This window comes from Primulina tabacum, chromosome 18 (assembly GCF_025594145.1).
Source record: "Primulina tabacum isolate GXHZ01 chromosome 18, ASM2559414v2, whole genome shotgun sequence".
Taxonomy (NCBI): domain Eukaryota; kingdom Viridiplantae; phylum Streptophyta; class Magnoliopsida; order Lamiales; family Gesneriaceae; genus Primulina; species Primulina tabacum.
Window position 1 is genome coordinate 26,120,605 of NC_134567.1, and position 19,049 is coordinate 26,139,653.

Here is a 19,049-nt window from a genome sequence, read left to right on the forward strand (position 1 = left end):
GATCCTGCCATTGAAGCTCAGGAGCAAACAAGGCAAAGTAGGGTTTTGCAAGTGTTGCTTACTTTTACTTTCCTACAAACTCTCCTCAACCGCACCCGATTTTTTTAAAATGGCTCCCCAAATCCCCGCAGATTATTTCCCTGGAAAAGTAGCTCCTACTCTCGACACGAAACGGGGATACGTGACGTTTCTAGCTGGCAGTGGCGATTATGTTAAAGGCGTCGTCGGATTGGCTAAGGGCCTAAGGAAGGTAAAGAGTGCCTATCCTCTTGTGGTGGCTATCTTGCCTGATGTTCCTGAAGAACATCGTGAGATTCTGAGAGAACAAGGTTGCATTGTGAAGGAGATCGAGCCCATATATCCACCAGAGAATCAGATTCAGTTCGCCATGGCTTATTATGTCATCAACTACTCCAAACTCCGCATATGGAACGTAAGTATTAATATGCTCATTAATTATGTGTCTACTGATTGATTACGGATGAATTGAGCTCCCGAATATCGTATCGATTTAGTAAACAGTTTTTGATGTTAAGAAATTGTGTTATGAATCCACGCAGAGACCGGTGGAGGGAGAGGGAGATGGTAGGGACCGTTTTCGCCTTCTCTATTGTTCTTAATTTTTCCCTATGTAGTGGAAAAATTAATGTTTTGCCGATTGAAAACTTTTTCCCTCTTTCGTTGCATGCAGAAGTCCTTGATAATTTGAAGCGAGAAATTTAGTTTTGTTAACAGTTTAATGTATTTAAGTTATACAAAAACATACCCTTTATAATAATTAAAAAACCATATAATTTTAACTTTTTTAAAAAAAAATAGTGGAAAGAAGACCATATATTTGGCTCATGCAAAAGATATTTGCCATTTTTAACCTCTTCAGAACGTGCTACTACATTCTTCGAGAAAATGTCTTACAATTAGACATAATATGTGACCAAATTGCCCCAAGAATCCGTTGATGGCTGGAGTTTTTAATAAAAAAGGGTAAGAACACACCGGAGAGTACTGAATGTTCCATCGCCGCCAAAATATAGTGAATCGCTCTCATTTAATCTCAGACCTGCCCAAGTATTGGATGCATAATAATATTTGGTGAATTATATATTTTTGGCAGTTCTTGGAGTACAACAAGATGGTGTACCTTGATGCAGACATCCAAGTTTACGAGAACATCGACCATCTGTTCGACTTGGCCGATGGCTATTTCTATGCTGTGATGGACTGCTTCTGTGAGAAGACGTGGAGCCACTCCAAACAGTACTCTATTGGGTACTGCCAACAGGTCCCTAAAAAGGTGACTTGGCCCGCTGAAATGGGATCCCCTCCTCCACTCTACTTCAATGCTGGCATGTTTGTGTATGAGCCTAACAAAGAGACCTACGAGAACCTGCTTGAGACCCTGCGCATCACTCCACCGACTCCATTTGCAGAGCAGGTACCTTCACATTGTATTTTCAGCTTTACAACATATAATATGTCATATGACACCATTTGAGCGTCGTCATGTTTTACTTGTATTAATCAATAGTACAGGCTGTTGGTCGTGTTTAGTTTGTTAGTCATGGCTCGATAATCTTCTATCCTGGGTGCGATCATCATCATTCTGAAATCATTTTTACCGCGAAAACGACAGGATTTCTTGAACATGTTCTTCAACAGCATCTACAAGCCAATCCCCAATGTCTACAACCTTGTCCTAGCCAACATATGGCGCCACCCTGAGAACGTCGAGCTTGACAAGGTCAAAGTAGTCCACTACTGTGCTGCTGTAAGATTTTATTCAACTTCAAATACTCAGTACCAAAGTACAATGTTAAATTCCTATTTCACTCACATTTATTCTCAATTTTGATCAAATATAATATAAAAAACTCAGGGTTCCAAACCATGGAGGTACACTGGTGTAGAAGAGAACATGGACAGAGCCGATATAAAAATGCTTGTCAAGAAATGGTGGGATGTTTACGACGACGAGTCCCTCGACTACAAGGGCGAAGATTTCTCCAAGACATCTATCTTGGCTTCCATGCCTGAGCCTGCTGTGTCATACATTCCTGCACCATCTGCTGCATAAAACTTACATATATGAGCGAGGATTTGATTATGTGTTGTGAACTTTAAATTGGGTGTAACCCTATGACTACTATGTTGTCCTAATATCTACTGTTTTGTAGGCCACTTGGCCTACTTTTTGTTTGGTGTGTAACGCAAAAATATATAATATGACATAAATTTGGTACTGTTTGGTTTTATGCAATGCACTCAAAGTAGTCAAGGGATGTAAAAATTCTTGCTGCAATTACAATTATAACATAAACTAAAATCTCTACATATTGCGCGCGATACGTTCATTTTCTGTAAACCGAAATTCTCTAATAACTAACATCGATGAAAATTAATACTAGGGAAGATAGGAAACCGAAATGTTTTCCTTTTATAAATGCTTCTTTAAATGTGAATATTTAATGTCTTAAATTTCCATTGTAGCACAAAGTATATTACCGAGTCCGAAACCCAATATACCATATGTGAGAATTATCAGTACTCACACACACTAATAAACATGAAATTTCTTCACTGTTTTCTTCTCGTTTTAATAATTATTGTGAAGTTTTCTAATGCAACACGCCCGATTCCAAGGACACTGCAGGAAAAGAAAGCAGTTTCGGATGATGATCCGGAAACAAATTCACTTCCTGCAACAGGGGAAGGGAAACAAAAATTGAAAGAAGAAGAAGAAAAAGAAAACTATGAGTTTTGTGATTCTTGCGAAAACGACTATGATGAACAAGATTCATCAAATGAGGATGATGAGTCGTCCGAGTCCACCAAAGATAAAACAAAACCCAAAGAAACCGAAAAATGTGAGGGCAATTCTTGCGAAGACGAAGATGATCAAGATTCATCAAATGAGGACGATGAATCATCCGAGTCTGCAAAAGATAAACCAAAACCCAAAGAATGTGAGGGTGATTCTTGCAAAGACGAAGATGATCAAGATTCATCAAATGAGGAGGATGAAGCGTCCGAGTCTACAAAATATAAATCAAAACCCAAAACAAAAGATAAATCAAAACCCAAAGAAACCAAATCATGTGAGGGAAATTCTTGCGAAGACGAAGATGAACAAGCTTCATCAAATGAGAAGGATGAATCGTCCGAGTCTACAAAAGATAAACCAAAACCCAAAGAATGTGAGGGCAATTCTTGCAAAGACGAAGATGATCAAGATTCATCAAATGAGGATGATGAATCGTTCGAGCCTACAAAAGATAAACCAAAACCCAAAGAAACCAAAAAATGTGAGGGCAATTCTTGCGAAGACGAAGATGAATTAAGCTCACATCCAACGAAGAAAAAGGAAAATTCCAGTGAGTCCACGAAATGTACTTGCGCTTCTTGTGATGGAGAGGCTGCAGAACGACAAGCTGCAAAAGGGAACTCAAAATCAGAAGGAAAAGATACAGATGATGATGTTGATGGTACTGTAAATGATAAAGATGGTGACGATGGTGGTGTTGATGATGATGATAGTTCCCCGACTCCTACAAAGAAGAAACCAGAATCCAAAGAAACCGAGAACGGCGATGGGAAACCAGCACCGGAGAAATGTGGGCCTACGTGTGGTGATGATTCTGAAATGGCTTCGCCACCAACGGCTCCATCTGGAAGAGGGAAGGAAGCTAACCCAATGGCTCCAACTCCTACTAGTGCTAAACAGGTACCACCCAAGAATTGTGATGGCCCTTCTTGCGGTGATGATTTTGAAATGGCACATCCTCCAGAGGCTCAATCTGCAAAAGAGAAGGATGCTAAATCAAACGCAGCACCACCTACAAACAGGAAACAGATACCGGATGAACTCGAGGATGGTGATGCTGCACGAGCACCCGAGAGTGATGACCCGGAAATGGACTTGTCTCCTAAGGCCCAGCCTAGTAAAGGAAATGGTGCTAAATCAGCGGCAGCACCACCTTCAAATGGGAAACAAATACCAAAAGAACTCGAGGATGGTGATGCTGTACAAGCACCTCAGGGTGCCGACGACCCTGAAATGGAATTGCCTCCAAATGTTCCGTCCACGAAAGAGAAAGATGCTAAATCAGAGGCACCATCACCTACAAATGGGAAACAGATACCAGAAGTACTCAATAATGGGAACGCGGAACAAGAATCCGAGGATGAAGACCTTGAAATGGAATTGTCCCCAGAGGTAAATATTCCGAATATTAAAGGAAAGGGCGCCGCCGTTAAACCAATGGCCCCACCTCCGATGAATGGGAAGCAGAAACCCAAAGAACTCAAGAACAACAATGCTGATCAAGCAGCCAAGGAGGACGACCCTGAAATGGAACTGCCACAGGTTCCAACTACCAAAGGGACAGGTGCTAAACCAACAGCACCACCTCCAGAAAATGGGAAACAGAATGCTAAAGGCAATGCTGAACAAGCACCTGAGGATGAAGACTCTGGAATAGCACTGCCCCTGGTTCCGACTACCGAAGGAAAGAGTGCTAAAACAACGACAAGGCCTCCAATGAAAGGGAAACAGAAAAGCCGAAGGGGATGCTGAACAAGGACCCGAGGATGACGAGCCTGAAATGGATTTCCCCTCAAAGGCTCCATCTACTAAAGGGATAGGAGTTAACCCAACAGCACCACCTCCAACAAACGGGAAAGAGACACCCAAAGGACTCAAAAATGATGATGCTGAACAAGTAGCAGATGATGACCACCCTGATGTGGCATTGCCCCCAAAGGTTCCGTCCACTAAAGGGAAGGATGCTAAATTAACCGCACCACCTCCGACGAACAGGAAACAGATATCCAAAGAACTCAAGGATGTTGATGCTGAGCTAGAACCTGACTACGACTACCCTGAAATGGAAATACCAACGAAGGTTCCATCTGCAGCAGGGAAAGATGATAACCCAATCGCACCACCACCTACAAACGGAAAACAGAAATCAGTAGAACTAAAGAATCATGGAACCAACCTAGAAATCAGGTCCAAAGATAATGAAAACAGTGACTTCCCAGAAGATGATGAAAGCCAAAAGGTACTCTACGAAAAATTGAAAGAGCTTACGGAATAAGGGACAGATGATTCTTGTAAGGCAGTATGTGGTAATAAATTGATAAAAGAATGTTTAAAACAGGAGGAAGCTCACAACAGAGAAAAATCAGCTCATAAATTATCCAAGTTTCCTTGTAGCTATGGAACTATTGCTTCTTCTTCTTCTTTCTTTTCTTTTTGTAGAAAATAGTGGAGATTGGATTGCTAACTAGCATGAAAACAAATTTATTAATGCATAACAAAATGATATTTTGTCAAGCTCATAGCTCCGAAGGATTTGCAGCTCATATTATCATACCTGGATGCAACTTATGTTGGGTTGTCCCGGAAACCAAATCTAAAACGCAGCGGAAATTAAAATATTTTCAGATCTACAATCTTCCGGGGACGATCGATTGCCTTTGATTCATATTTTAGTGATACGTGTAAATTAAATTAAATACACAAATAGAGATTACCACACGACCTAGATCGTGGTGACGACAATCTTATCCAAATCAGACCGCACGATTTGACTTTGCCGCTACCACGAACCGCCAAAATCCGGTACACCAACTATATGAATCTACCTCAAAATAGTTGGCACTAGTCAACTATCTGATTTTCTTCGAACAAATTAAGAAGCACGAAATATGAATAAAATTTTTTAGTGAAAATAGCCGAGAACCAAGAGATAAAAGATAACTCTTTTAGAGAACCATTCTCTGCTATTATATATTCTCGGTTACTCCAATTTTTCCACAAACATTATTATTACAAGTGACCCTATCAATTCAATGCATTCACGTTCTTGTGCATTTCCTCATAAATGCATGTCTCCTTTTATTTATTTATTTTTTTTAATTAAAAATATATATAATATATTTACATATATATATATATATTAACAAGTATGTGTCGACATATGTGTCTATATATATATAATATTATTTTGAATATTTGAATATAAATTTGATATCATATATCACATCAAATATTCAACAAATGCAATATTTAAAAATAATAATAATTTTTATTCGATTTTTCGTGCTATCTTATAATCACTATTATAAGACTTGAAATTTAATCATATTAAATTTCTGATTATTAAATTCAACTCTTTGAATTTAATTATTAAACTCAACTCCTTGAATTTAATAATTATATTCGGGTAGATAACAATCAGTATTTGTGTGACCCTCAATGGTTCAGGGATACAGCTAGTTGTGGGTTCACAACTTCTTTGTGATTCAGAACAACATTTGTTCTTATTCGAGCTTACCCTAATTAGTTCCATTCTTTTCATCAACCCTTTGATCAAGAATGTCAGAACTCAATTCTGATTGCACCCATCGGATCATGGTAAGAGCGTCTAGTAGCATCGCCCCATGATCCCCTAGGTATCACTGATAGTGCCTGCAAGAACCTTATGCTATGGTTAATGTACAGTACGGTCCCTTCAACCAAGTATATCCCGATCGAATCTGCAACCATTGGTATATCGAGAGTTGCTAATTAATTCGATAACAATGTGATGTATCTTTGAGTAATAATAATGGCATCTGATATGCAACTAGAGAACCACCTTCCCTAAAGCACATTTCATGCTCTGGCCAGAGACTTCTTGCACTATTAATTCATTAGATCAAATAGGATATCTTCACCCATAGGTGAGCGGTGAATTCCCGACTACAATATATTGGCTCCTACGTATTTCGAAACTACACCCAACCTCGCCACCTTATGACCCTCAGTGGAATCGGTAAACGAGTCAAAGTGCAGGCTAGTACGCAGAGCCTCCATGTTGTCCCGGGTCAAAGGACTAATGGTGTACAACCATAACCACGGACTATTCCACTCGATAAATGAAAACCACTTGGAAAGTACGGGGGAGGGTTGTTCAGTCCATCATCATATGATCACCCATCTGTATGAATGGACCTCTCCATGCCCTTGTCAATGAAACATGACGTTTTCATCACAGATGCTAGTCTCAAGCTCGAGCGACCTTTATCTTTATTTTAGGCGGCTGAATCGACTAGGAACCAATTTAGAATATACAGTACACTTCCTAATGAGTTTCATGATCTTACGTTGAAAAGCAGACCTCATGGTACTTATTGTATATTCAAAGACTTTATCTATGCAGCTTGCATGGGTATACAGATAAAGTAAATGCCATAATATGATCATAAATTATTATTCAAATAAAGATTGTTTTACATTAGAGTCAATAAAACCCTAGCCACAAGTTGGCTTGCCGGGCACCTACTCTAACAATCTCCCACTTGCCCTATAGCCAACTACCCATAGATTTCAGACCCATTGCTTCACGATGCTTTTCAAACAATGGTCCTGGCAGGGGCTTTGTGAGTGGATCAGCAACATTATCTGCAGAGGTGACTTTTTCTACTAATATATCTCCTCTTCCCACTATCTCCCGGATGATGTGGAACTTCCTCGGTATATGTTTGGATCGCTAATGAGACCTCGGCTCCTTTGCTTGCGCAATGGCACCAGTGTTGTCACAGTACACCGGGACTGGATCAACTCCTTGAGGTATAACGCCCAACTCTTGGACGAAATTCCTCATCCAAACTGCCTCTTTTGCTGCAGCTGCTGCATCTATGTATTCTGCCTCAGTGGTCGAATCCGCTGTGGTGTCTTGCTTGGAACTCTTCCAAGAGACAGCACCACCATTGAACTTGAATCATCCACATCTGATTGGAAGCTAGAATCAGTATATCCTTCTAATTTTAATTCTCCATTCCCATAAACCATGAACAAATTCTTAGTTCTTCTCAAGTACTTAAGAATATCTTTCACGGCTTTCCAATGTAGTGGACCGGGATTCGACTGATATCTACTTGCAACACTGAGTGCAAAAGCAATATCAGGTCGAGTAGATATCATACTATACATGATACTGTCAATAGCGGATGCATATGGAATGCGGGTCATAGTTTTTATCTCATCATCAGTCTTAGGGCACATAGACTTGGATAGACTAGTACCATGACACATTGGGAGATATCCTCTCTTGGACTCCTCCATAGAGAATCTCCTCAGTATGGTATCAATATAAGTAGATTGGGTAAGCCCTAGCATCTTATTTGATCTATCCCTATAGATCTGTATTCCTAATACATATGATGCTTCACCCATATCCTTCATAGAAAATTTACTAGCTAACCATACTTTAGTTGACTGCAACATCCCTACATCATTTCCAATGATTAGTATGTCATCAACATAAAGTACTAGGAATGTCACTGCACTCCCACTAACCTTCTTGTATACACAAGGCTCCTCAGCATTCTTAACAAAATCAAACTCTTTGATAGTGTTGTCAAATCTGAGGTTCCAACTCCTCGATGCCTGTTTGAGTCCATAAATAGATCTCTGAAGTTTGCATACTTTATGCTCACTTCCTACTGATGTGAATCCTTCAGGTTGAGACATGTAAATCTCTTCTTTAATATCACCATGAAGGAACGCTGTTTTCACATCCATCTGCCATATTTCATAGTCATACCATGTTGCTATAGCTAGCAATATCCTAATGGACTTGAACATTGCGACTGGAGAAAAAGTTTTCTCATAGTCAATTCCTTGTCTTTGAGTATATCCTTTTGCTACCAGTCTAGCTTTGAAGGTCATTACCTTCCCATCCGCCCCAAGCTTCCTTTTATAAATCCATTTGCTTCCTATGGGAACAATTCCCTCAGGTGGATCTACTAAGGACCATACTTGGTTTGAATACATGGAGTCCATCTCGGACTGCATGGCTTCAAGCCATTTAGATGAATCGACATCTGATAAAGCTTCTTTGAAGTTCCTTGGATCACATCCAGGAATGAGCTCATCTTGGCCTTCTTCAAGAAGTAGGCTCATCTTATTAGGTGGCCTTGAGACCCTTTCAGATCTCCTTGGAGCTTGTGTCTCTTCAACTGGCTGTTGGGGTGTGGGTTCTACATTAACAGGGGTTACATCTTGAATTTCTTCAAGTTCTATCATCCCGCCTTTTCTATCCAATAGAAACTCCTTCTCTAAGAAGGTGACATTCCTTGAAACAAACATTTTTGTTTCTTTGGGATCAAAGAAATAATATCCAGCAGAATTTCTTGGATATCCCACAAAGTAGCACAAATTGGCTCTACTATCCAATTTGTTTCCCACTGTCTGCATCACATAAGCAGGACATCCCCATATTCTTAAGAAAGAATATTTGGGAGTTTTTCCCATCCATATCTCATATGGAGTTTTATCCACTGCTTTTGTATGAACATTGTTCAACAATATTGCCGCTGTTTCAAGCGCAAATCCCCAAAATGATGGCGGTAATTCAGTGAATCCCATCATAGATCGAACCATGTTCATCAATGTTCGATTACGACGTTCTGAAACACCATTCATCTGTGGTGTGGCAGGTGGAGTCCACTGTGAGAGAATCCCATTCTCTTTAAGATAGTTTTGAAACTCAGTACTTAAGTATTCTCCTCCTCGATCAGATCGAAGTGTTTTAATACTCTTTCCTAATTGTTTCTCTACTTCATTTCTGAATTCTTTGAACTTTCAAATGCTTCAGACTTGTATTTCATCAAATACACATACCCATACCTCGAGAAGTCATCAGTAAAGGTGATGAAGTATGATTGCCCATATTTTGTGCTAACACTTAGCGGACCACACACATCTGTATGGATTAACTCCAATAGATTGTGTGCACGCTCTACTTTCCCTAGGAAAGGGGCTTTGGTCATCTTTCCTTTCAGACATGACTCACATGCCTCAAGAGAGTTTATGTCTGACTGATCAAACATACCCTCTCCTATTAACTTGTGCATCCTTCTTTGGGAAATATGTCCTAGCCTAGCATGCCACAAGTATGCTTGATTAAGCCCATCTTTTTTTCTTTTGTTTGTTGTTGAAATCATGTTTACATGGACATTGTCAATGGGAATATCTTTTATTTTTAAATTATAGAGATCGTTTTGTAATTCTCCTGTTCCAATCAAACATTCATTCTTGTAAATTTTGCAAACACCTTTAGCAAATAAACAAGAAAATCCATCTTTATCAAGCATAGAAATGGATACAATGTTTTTAACCAAATCTGGAACATATAAAACATCTCTTAATAACAACTTAAAATTATTGTCTAACATCAAGTAAATATCTCCTATTGCACTTGCAGCAACTCTTGCTCAATTGCCCATTCTTAGGAAGGTCTCACCATCCCTAAGCCTCTTACTTCTTGTCATCACCTGCAAATCATTGCATAGATGAGAACCACATCCTGTATCTAATACCCAAGAAGTTGAGTTAATTGAGATATTTACTTCAATGTAAAACATACCCTTGCCAGAACCTTTCTGGGCTAGATATTCCTTGCAATTGCGTTTCCAATGTCCAGACTTATTGCAGTGGAAGCAAACATCTTCTTTCGTTTTAGGCTTTGCAAGCCCTTTAGAAGTGTTTGTATCTTGCTTCTTCTTGGGTTTGAATTTGTTGGAAGGAGCGGAACGTTTCTTTCCCTTCCATTTTGGTCCTTTCTTCGTCCCAGACGAGGATCCAACTAGGAAAACAGGTTTTTCCTTTTTTATGGTGGCTTCATATGTAGTAAGCATATTGACTAGCTCTTCAAGGCTAGCCACCAGCTTGTTCATATTAAAATTCACCACAAACCCATCAAACGATGCTGGCAGTGACAGTAATAGGATGTCTGTAGATAACTCATTTGGCAAAACTATTTCTAGTCCTACCAATTTTTCGATGAGCCCAATCATCCTTACATCATGCTCATGGACCGAGGCCTCATCTCGCAAGCGTGTAGTCATGAGCTCCTTGACGGCCGCATGCCTCAAGGGACGAGTTTGTGCACAATACAACTCTTGTAGGTGCGTGTAAATGTCGGTGGCATTTACAGCATCCTCAAGCCGCCTCTGTAATTCATTTGATATAGAAGCTAGCATATAGCTCTTGGCTTTCAAGTCATGGTCCCACCATTTCTCTAGCTTTGCCAATTCATCAGCAGGTGCATTGGCTGCTGCCTCTTTTGGAGAAGCTTTATTGAGCACATATGCTATTTTTTCAGAATTTAAAACAATTTTTAAATTCCTTAGCCAGTCCTGATAATTTGGTCCGGTTAACTTGTTTTGATCAAGAATCGCAGATAATGGATTTCGTGTCGCCATCGTAAACATACTGAAATTTGAAACAGATAAAGTTATTGACTATTTTAAATATTTTATAAGACGTAAAATATGGACTTTTATTTTTACGAATTTTCTCCCACTATTTTGACATTTTCACCACCCTCTGATGTAAAATGGGAAATCTAATTTCCTTAGTAAGTACGTAAGGTCCAATTGCTAAATCATGATCCCAATTATCTTGGCAAATCACAATTTCCAAAAGGTAAAGCCCAATTGCAACTCCTTGCAACCATCACGTAATTTTGTCTCACGTTTGATGAGAGCCCATTATAGGTGCTCTTTCTCTTTACGTGTCAATCCAGACCCATCAATATTGAACCTTATTGGACGGTCGCCATGAGATCCTCATTATCTAGGCCAATGTCATGGGAGTTCCACGTAGTTCACATCAACTATGTCAGTGGAAGTCACAGCTTTCCGGCGTCCAAACCTCCCCATTATCTAGGCCAAGGTCTGTCCGCGGGTAGCGATCAACATGCAACCACCGTTGTTGGAAGGCACGGAAATATTAAACTTTCTTTTAATTTTTCCTTTTAATGAGCTTGATATAAATTTTGAATCTTATTCAAAATGAGGGATTTTAATTTTAAAATCTCATGTCGTATTTGTTTGTTTGTTTGTCGGATTCATGCAACTATGTTTTATCCATGCAACGTCATACGCATAAATAAAACATACAAACAACATTCATCATACATCACATGCATAATAAATAAATGTAGATGATTACGGCCTTTTCCTATGTGATCCACGTGAGTCACATCGTGGATCATTGGTCTGTCTAGGGTAATGCAGGTATGCAATGCAATCCTATTACATTGCAGCTTCCATTTTACAAGTTTTCATTCCTCTGCTCCTTCTTCTATTTTATACCTCCCACTTATTCTAATGAATTACATTTAACTATTAAATCATGAAGACAGTAGAATAGGGATACAAACCGGGGTGGCTAACATCAGAAAAAAAGAGAGTGAGCTCGCAGGCTCAATTAAATATTACAACTTTAATATTAAATGAATACCTAAACATTCACCTAAACACATTTGTCGGGGCCCATAATCATCCACCATGCAAATATCTCCAGCTATGCAATAATATTAATTAATTACATCACATGTAATTAATAATATTAATTAATTACATCGCATATAATTAATTTAATCTATCGTTTTCATCAATCGTATTTCAGTTCAAAATTGAATCAATAAATTAAATAAAACAATTTTATTTAATTTCTAATTGATTAATTTTAAACTTTATGGTAAAATCATATTTTACCTTTAATCATAATATTAATTGAAGATAAGATTAATAAATTAAATAAAACAATTTTATTTAATTTCTAATTAATCAAACTCTCAATTAATTGTAAAATCCTAATTTTACACTTCATAAATTAAAAATCATATTTTTTAATAAATTAAGTTATACGATTAAATAATTGAAAAATATGATCTCCAAAAAAATCGATAATATGTGCCATACTAATTGGATTTTATTATTATTATTTTAAATCCAATATTTTAAGATATGACCAAATAAAAAATTTTCCCAGCACTGTTCATCTTCTTTCTTGAAAATACAATTACCATGCATGGAATCTGCTTTGGTCATTAAACTCTGAACATTGTTCGGTTTTTATGCAATAGCAACTTGGACAATCCCAGTGCCTTACCGACCGCTCGTAGCAAAAAGATTGGGACGATTCCAGTGTCTATCACCAACACATCTTCTCACCTGCTTCGCTTAGCATCTTTATGCTCGCGTGAAGACTTTTCAAGCACACGAAGCTTGTGCACAGGCGGGTTCTCCGCCGTGTGCATGTGGAGGCAGAAGTCCAACTTCCACCTCACGTTGCCGCTATTCATGCACTTATGATGCTCGATATTTTGAGCCAATATTTCAGATCCGGCATTATCCTTTCCGATCTGGTTAATCGATTAATTTTGGAAACGATCTATAAATTAATTATCGCACAAAAATATGAATCAAACCGCAAAGTGGCTCTAATACCACTGTTGGGTTGTCCCGGAAACCAAATCTAAAACGCAGCGGAAATTAAAATATTTTCAGATCTACAATCTTCCGGGGACGATCGATTGCCTTTGATTCATATTTTAGTGATACGTGTAAATTAAATTAAATATACAAATAGAGATTACCACACGACATAGATCGTGGTGACGACAATCTTATCCAAATCAGACCGCACAGTTTGACTTTGCCGCTACCACGAACCGCCAAAATCCAGTACACCAACTATATGAATCTACCTCAAAATAGTTGGCACTAGTCAACTATCTGATTTTCTCCGAACAAATTAAGAAGCACGAAATATGAATAAAAGTTTTTAGTGAAAATAGCCGAGAACCAAGAGATAAAAGATAACTCTTTTAGAGAACCATTCTCTGCTATTATATATTCTCGGTTACTCCAATTTTTCCACAAACATTATTATTACAAGTGACCCTATCAATTCAATGCATTCACGTTCTTGTGCATTTCCTCATAAATGCATGTCTCCTTTTATTTATTTATTTTTTTAAATTAAAAATATATATAATATATTTACACATATATATATTAACATGTATGTGTCGACATATGTGTCTATATATATATATAATATTATTTTGAATATTTGAATATAAATTTGATATCATATATCACATCAAATATTCAACAAATGCAATATTTAAAAATAATAATAATTTTTATTCGATTTTTCGTGCTATCTTATAATCACTATTATAAGACTTGAAATTTAATCATATTAAATTTCTGATTATTAAATGCAACTCTTTGAATTTAATTATTAAACTCAACTCCTTGAATTTAATAATTATATTCGGGTAGATAACAATCAGTATTTGTGTGACCCTCAATGGTTCAGGGATACAGCTAGTTGTGGGTTCACAACTTCTTTGTGATTCAGAACAACATTTGTTCTTATTCGAGCTTACCCTAATTAGCTCCATTCTTTTCATCAACCCTTTGATCAAGAATGTCAGAACTCAATTCTGATTGCACCCATCGGATCATGGTAAGAGCGTCTAGTAGCATCGCCCCATGATCCCCTAGGTATCACTGATAGTGCCTGCAAGAACCTTATGCTATGGTTAATGTACAGTACGGTCCCTTCAACCAAGTATATCCCGATCGAATCTGCAACCATTGGTATATCGAGAGTTGCTAATTAATTCGATAACAATGTGATGTATCTTTGAGTAATAATAATGGCATCTGATATGCAACTAGAGAACCACCTTCCCTAAAGCACATTTCATGCTCTGGCCAGAGACTTCTTGCACTATTAATTCATCAGATCACATAGGATATCTTTACCCGTAGGTGAGCGGTGAATTCCCGACTACAATATATTGGCTCCTACGTATTTCGAAACTACACTCAACCTCGCCACCTTATGACCCTCAGTGGAATCGGTAAACGAGTCAAAGTGCAGGCTAGTACGCAGAGCCTCCATGTTGTCCCGGGTCAAAGGACTAATGGTGTACAACCATAACCACGGACTATTCCACTCGATAAATGAAAACCACTTGGAAAGTACGATGGAGGGTTGTTCAGTCCATCATCATATGATCACCCATCTGTATGAATAGACCTCTCCATGCCCTTGTCAATGAAACATGACGTTTTCATCACAGATGCTAGTCTCAAGCTCGAGCGACCTTTATCCTTATTTTAGGCAGCTGAATCGACTAGGAACCAATTTAGAATATACAGTACACTTCCTAATGAGTTTCATGATCTTACGTTGAAAGGCAGACCTCATGGTACTTATTGTATATTCAAGGACTTTATCTATGCAGCTTGGATGGGTATACAGATAAAGTAAATGCCGTAATATGATCATAAAATATTATTCAAATAAAGATTGTTTTATATTAGAGTCAATAAAACCTTAGCCACAAGTTGGCTTGCCGGGCACCTACTCTAACAACTTATGCATCCAACAGTTCTCCATCAAGCTCTTTTTTTTTAATTTTTTTTAAAGCGACCCTTAACTAGTTTATCAAGTATAACTTTTTCTAGACGCGTTTTAATCATTTGACAAAATTAATGCCCCAAAAGAACAGTCCAAGAATCAATAATCAAGAATATCAATTCAGAAATCACAATCAAGACAAGCAATTCAAAATTCAAGAATGCATCACTAACTATCCATGAATGCATGGCATGCAACAACAGTGGAAATTAAAGATTAGATTCACAAGTAGAGCAATTTCAAGAATCCAAACCAAAAAGAAAGGGGAAAAAACAATATTTCCAGAAACAATTCAAAGGGTAGATATCAAGGAGAAAAGTTGAGAAATGGAACAATGCCTGCTCAAGGACCTACTATAATTGGTATAAATCTTGATTGAAGAATATGAAGGCGGAAATGAAACGAGGCCTTCTTCATCATGCGCTTGTGTCCCAATTTCCCAAAATCTTGACATTCTGATCAGTCTTACGGCTAAATAAAGAAGAAGAAAAACAGAACGAAAAACTGTGGGAAATTGAAAGAAGCATTCCTTCCCACTCGAACTAGACTTGCGACTGTTGGGATAATTTGCGTAGATGTATATTCACAAAAAAAAAAAAAAAACATAGAGTTAATTTTTAAGTATCTTTATTTAAGACTTAGGGTATATATTGAGCTAAATCTTTATGACTAATACAATAACCGCAAGTCAAAAACTTATGCGAAACGGTCTCACAGGTCCTATTTTGTGAGACGAGTCTCTTATTTGGGTCATTCATGAAAAATTATTATTTTTTATTGTGACTCGTCTCACATATCAAAATCTGTGAGATCGTCTCACAAAAGACCTAGTCTAACTACAAACCACATTCATCATGTACTATAATATGTTGGACCAAAAAAATATTCTGAGTTCTTATTTTATCGTTAAAGAATGGAGGTCCATCTAACTAAAATTCGTAGAGTCTAATTGTATTATTATTTTTAAATATGATATATTATAAGTAGTACGTGTACGCAGGTTGGCTTAGTAGTTGTTCAATTGAAAAACAAAATTAATTATTTGCTTTTAAATATATTTAAGATCGTCCCCATATGATTAATTATCTTTTATTCATCTCAAAATTTGTGCCACGTAATAACTTTAAAATTTTAAAGATAAAAGGAATCTGGATTCGATGGGTTTTAGCCTTTAGGGCGCACGTGTTTATTGTAAAATGAGAGATATGTCTCATGTTGCAATAATAACATGATAATTAATTATTATTTCTTAAAAACAAATTATTGCAAAGGAAATAGACACGAACGTTGTAATTTTATTTAAATTTATTAAATTTGATGTTGACAATCAAATACACACCATCCATGAAAGCTGCACGTGCATGTTGCGTGTGCCTCTTTGCTATGCAATTTCCTATCTTCTTCTCACACATTATTTTAGATGGAAAATCGTAATTTTTTTTTCTTGTCAAATTTTAGCATTTTATCTTAATTATTGTTGTGATATAAATACGTTGATATAATGCTGACATATATATATATGATGTTATATTAATATTTTTGATGAAAAATTATTAAAATTGTCAAAAAAAATTAAAAAAAACACTGAATTAAAATTGAAATTATTTAAATTTATACCAAAACTTTTAATAGAGAACTGTAAATTCTATTTTTGTAATTATATCTATTTTATAAATCTTTACAAAATTTAGTAAGAATTTTAAACACGAAAACTTTATTATTGCGTTTTCTGGTAATATTTCCGAGGATATATTCATAAAATAACCTATTTTAAAAATCAAAATCTAAAAAATGTCGCTAAAAAATTTACAAATCTAAAGGAAACAAAGTTAATTTCATTTTTCATTAGAAGGGATGTATATTTTTACTGAGCCCACTATTAGCATTTGTGAAAAAGCCCATTAACTCCGGCCGATATGGTAAATACGACCGCCGCTTCTCTTCCTCTTTGGCCTTGCTCTTCAAATACACTTCATGAGCCGACAACGACGCAGTTTTGCTCTTGCCGCCCTTCCTCACCTTCACCGCCGTAACCTTAACGCCGGTGTAGATATTGTCTACCTTTTTCGGCGGAGAGCCGCCGTTGTTTAAGAAAACAAACGTGTCCCTCCCATCGCTGTTGCTCCTCCCCATTAGTTCCTTGAATCGCCACAGCTTTGAGAACCCGGTTGAGTTGCTCTTCTTGCAGGTCTCCGGCGATACCTCCACCGCCTTTCTGTTCGACCACTCGCAACAGGGCCCGAGGATGTCGTCATTCCTCGTCGAGGCCGACGTCATCTCCCCGCTGTCCCTCGTCTCCACGAAGACATTCTTCACCGGGGGTTTCGATGGCAGGCTTTCGAGCTGCAAGGAATCGGGTTCATCGCCGGAGAAGTACAAATCCCGGTTGAATAATGGGAAGACCGGTCTGATCTTGCCGTTGAAGAAAGCATCCTCCGCCGCTATAGGGGAAGTATCTCCTTCTCCACACATAAAAGAAAATTCTTCTTCCTCCTCCTCCTCTTCATCTTCACCATTATCACGATCTTTTATGATTTCTTTCCTCTCTTCTTCACAAAAATCCGGCGAATCGTCGCTTAATCTCAACTGTTCCTGTAAACCTTGACTTATTTTAGATTCTGAAGCTGAATCTTGATCTGGGCTGAGCATTTCTTCGAATCTCCCCTGCATTCTTTTTCCGTTTTGTTTGGTCTTCTTCCCCTTGTTTCAGGCTTGAAAATGGATTTTTTTAGGACGAAAAAAGGTTAAAGATCGGGAGAGAATTGAGGACAGGGGAGAGGTGTACGTTGGATTGAGTAGATTAAATGAAGCAGTGTAAGATCACAACTTTATACATGGGTAAAGGGTGGTAGTTGGAAACTTGGTCCCCTTTTTTTAAAATATTAATTGTTGCTGTCGAGTATTGAACGTGAAAGGCATTATTTAATGAGTATGAATTAATTTTGAGAAGTGACAGGAAAATCGATTACGCGTGAAAAAAAAGAACAAATCTTACACGTCCATTTATCATATGAAACTTCAATTTAAGTCAGCTTCCGAATTTGAATCCTATGAATTTAGAGATATGGATCCCGAAAATCCTCCTAATACGATCAAAGCTCGTTGGATTAACTAATCTGGAGAAATGTACCGTTGATTGAAATAGAGCAAATAAATTGAATGTTCAAAGGGATAAATTATTGACAAGAATGTAAGCCAGCCAAAGGATTGTGTTTCCCGTAAGCCTTTGACCATGATTTTGACTATTGAAAATTAGTATATTTCAGGTTGAGAGATTTGACGGTAGGATTGCTGCCCACGAACAATGAAAATTCTTTAAATTTCACGGAGGTTTATTAATTTGTAATACTTTTATCAAATCAGCCTGGACAGCTTGTTTCACTTCGTTTTTGTTTGAAGCGACCTGGACATCTTATATTTCTATACTTAAATCGAAATTGCTACACACTGGAAAATTGGAGAAGAGGATAGGAACGTTTGATTCTGGATCAGATTTAATCGGCTCAGGATTCTGAGGTATATTGACAAAAAGTTATATCTCAGAGGTACGACAAAAATATGTGTGAGATGATCTCATGGGTCGTATTTTGTGAGACGAATCTCTTTTTTGGGTCATCCATGAAAAAATATTTTTTTTTGTATTATAAGAGTATTATTTTTTATTTTGAATATCGGTAGATTTGACTCGTCTCACTGGTAAAGATTCGTGAGACCGTCTCACAAGAGAACTACTCTTTAGGTATATAATGACAAAAACATCTATTACCTT

General features: G+C 37.5%; 3 protein-coding genes across 3 annotated transcripts; 2 read left to right on the plus strand and 1 right to left on the minus strand.

Moving 5' to 3' along the window:
• Window positions 1-2,252, plus strand: LOC142533689 (galactinol synthase 1-like). The gene is made up of 4 exons (XM_075640539.1): window positions 1-433; window positions 1,115-1,435; window positions 1,634-1,768; window positions 1,877-2,252. Exons 1-4 carry the CDS (start codon window positions 110-112, stop codon window positions 2,072-2,074), a joined length of 978 nt encoding a protein of 325 aa, XP_075496654.1. The 5' UTR covers window positions 1-109; the 3' UTR covers window positions 2,075-2,252.
• A 117-nt stretch (window positions 2,253-2,369) lies between these two features.
• On the plus strand, window positions 2,370-4,573 carry LOC142533688 (uncharacterized). The gene has a single exon (XM_075640538.1). It carries the CDS (start codon window positions 2,564-2,566, stop codon window positions 4,571-4,573), a length of 2,010 nt encoding a protein of 669 aa, XP_075496653.1. The 5' UTR covers window positions 2,370-2,563.
• A 12,512-nt stretch (window positions 4,574-17,085) lies between these two features.
• On the minus strand, window positions 17,086-18,107 carry LOC142533783 (uncharacterized). The gene has a single exon (XM_075640673.1). It carries the CDS (start codon window positions 17,948-17,950, stop codon window positions 17,126-17,128), a length of 825 nt encoding a protein of 274 aa, XP_075496788.1. The 5' UTR covers window positions 17,951-18,107; the 3' UTR covers window positions 17,086-17,125.
• Between the last annotated feature and the right edge of the window lie 942 nt (window positions 18,108-19,049).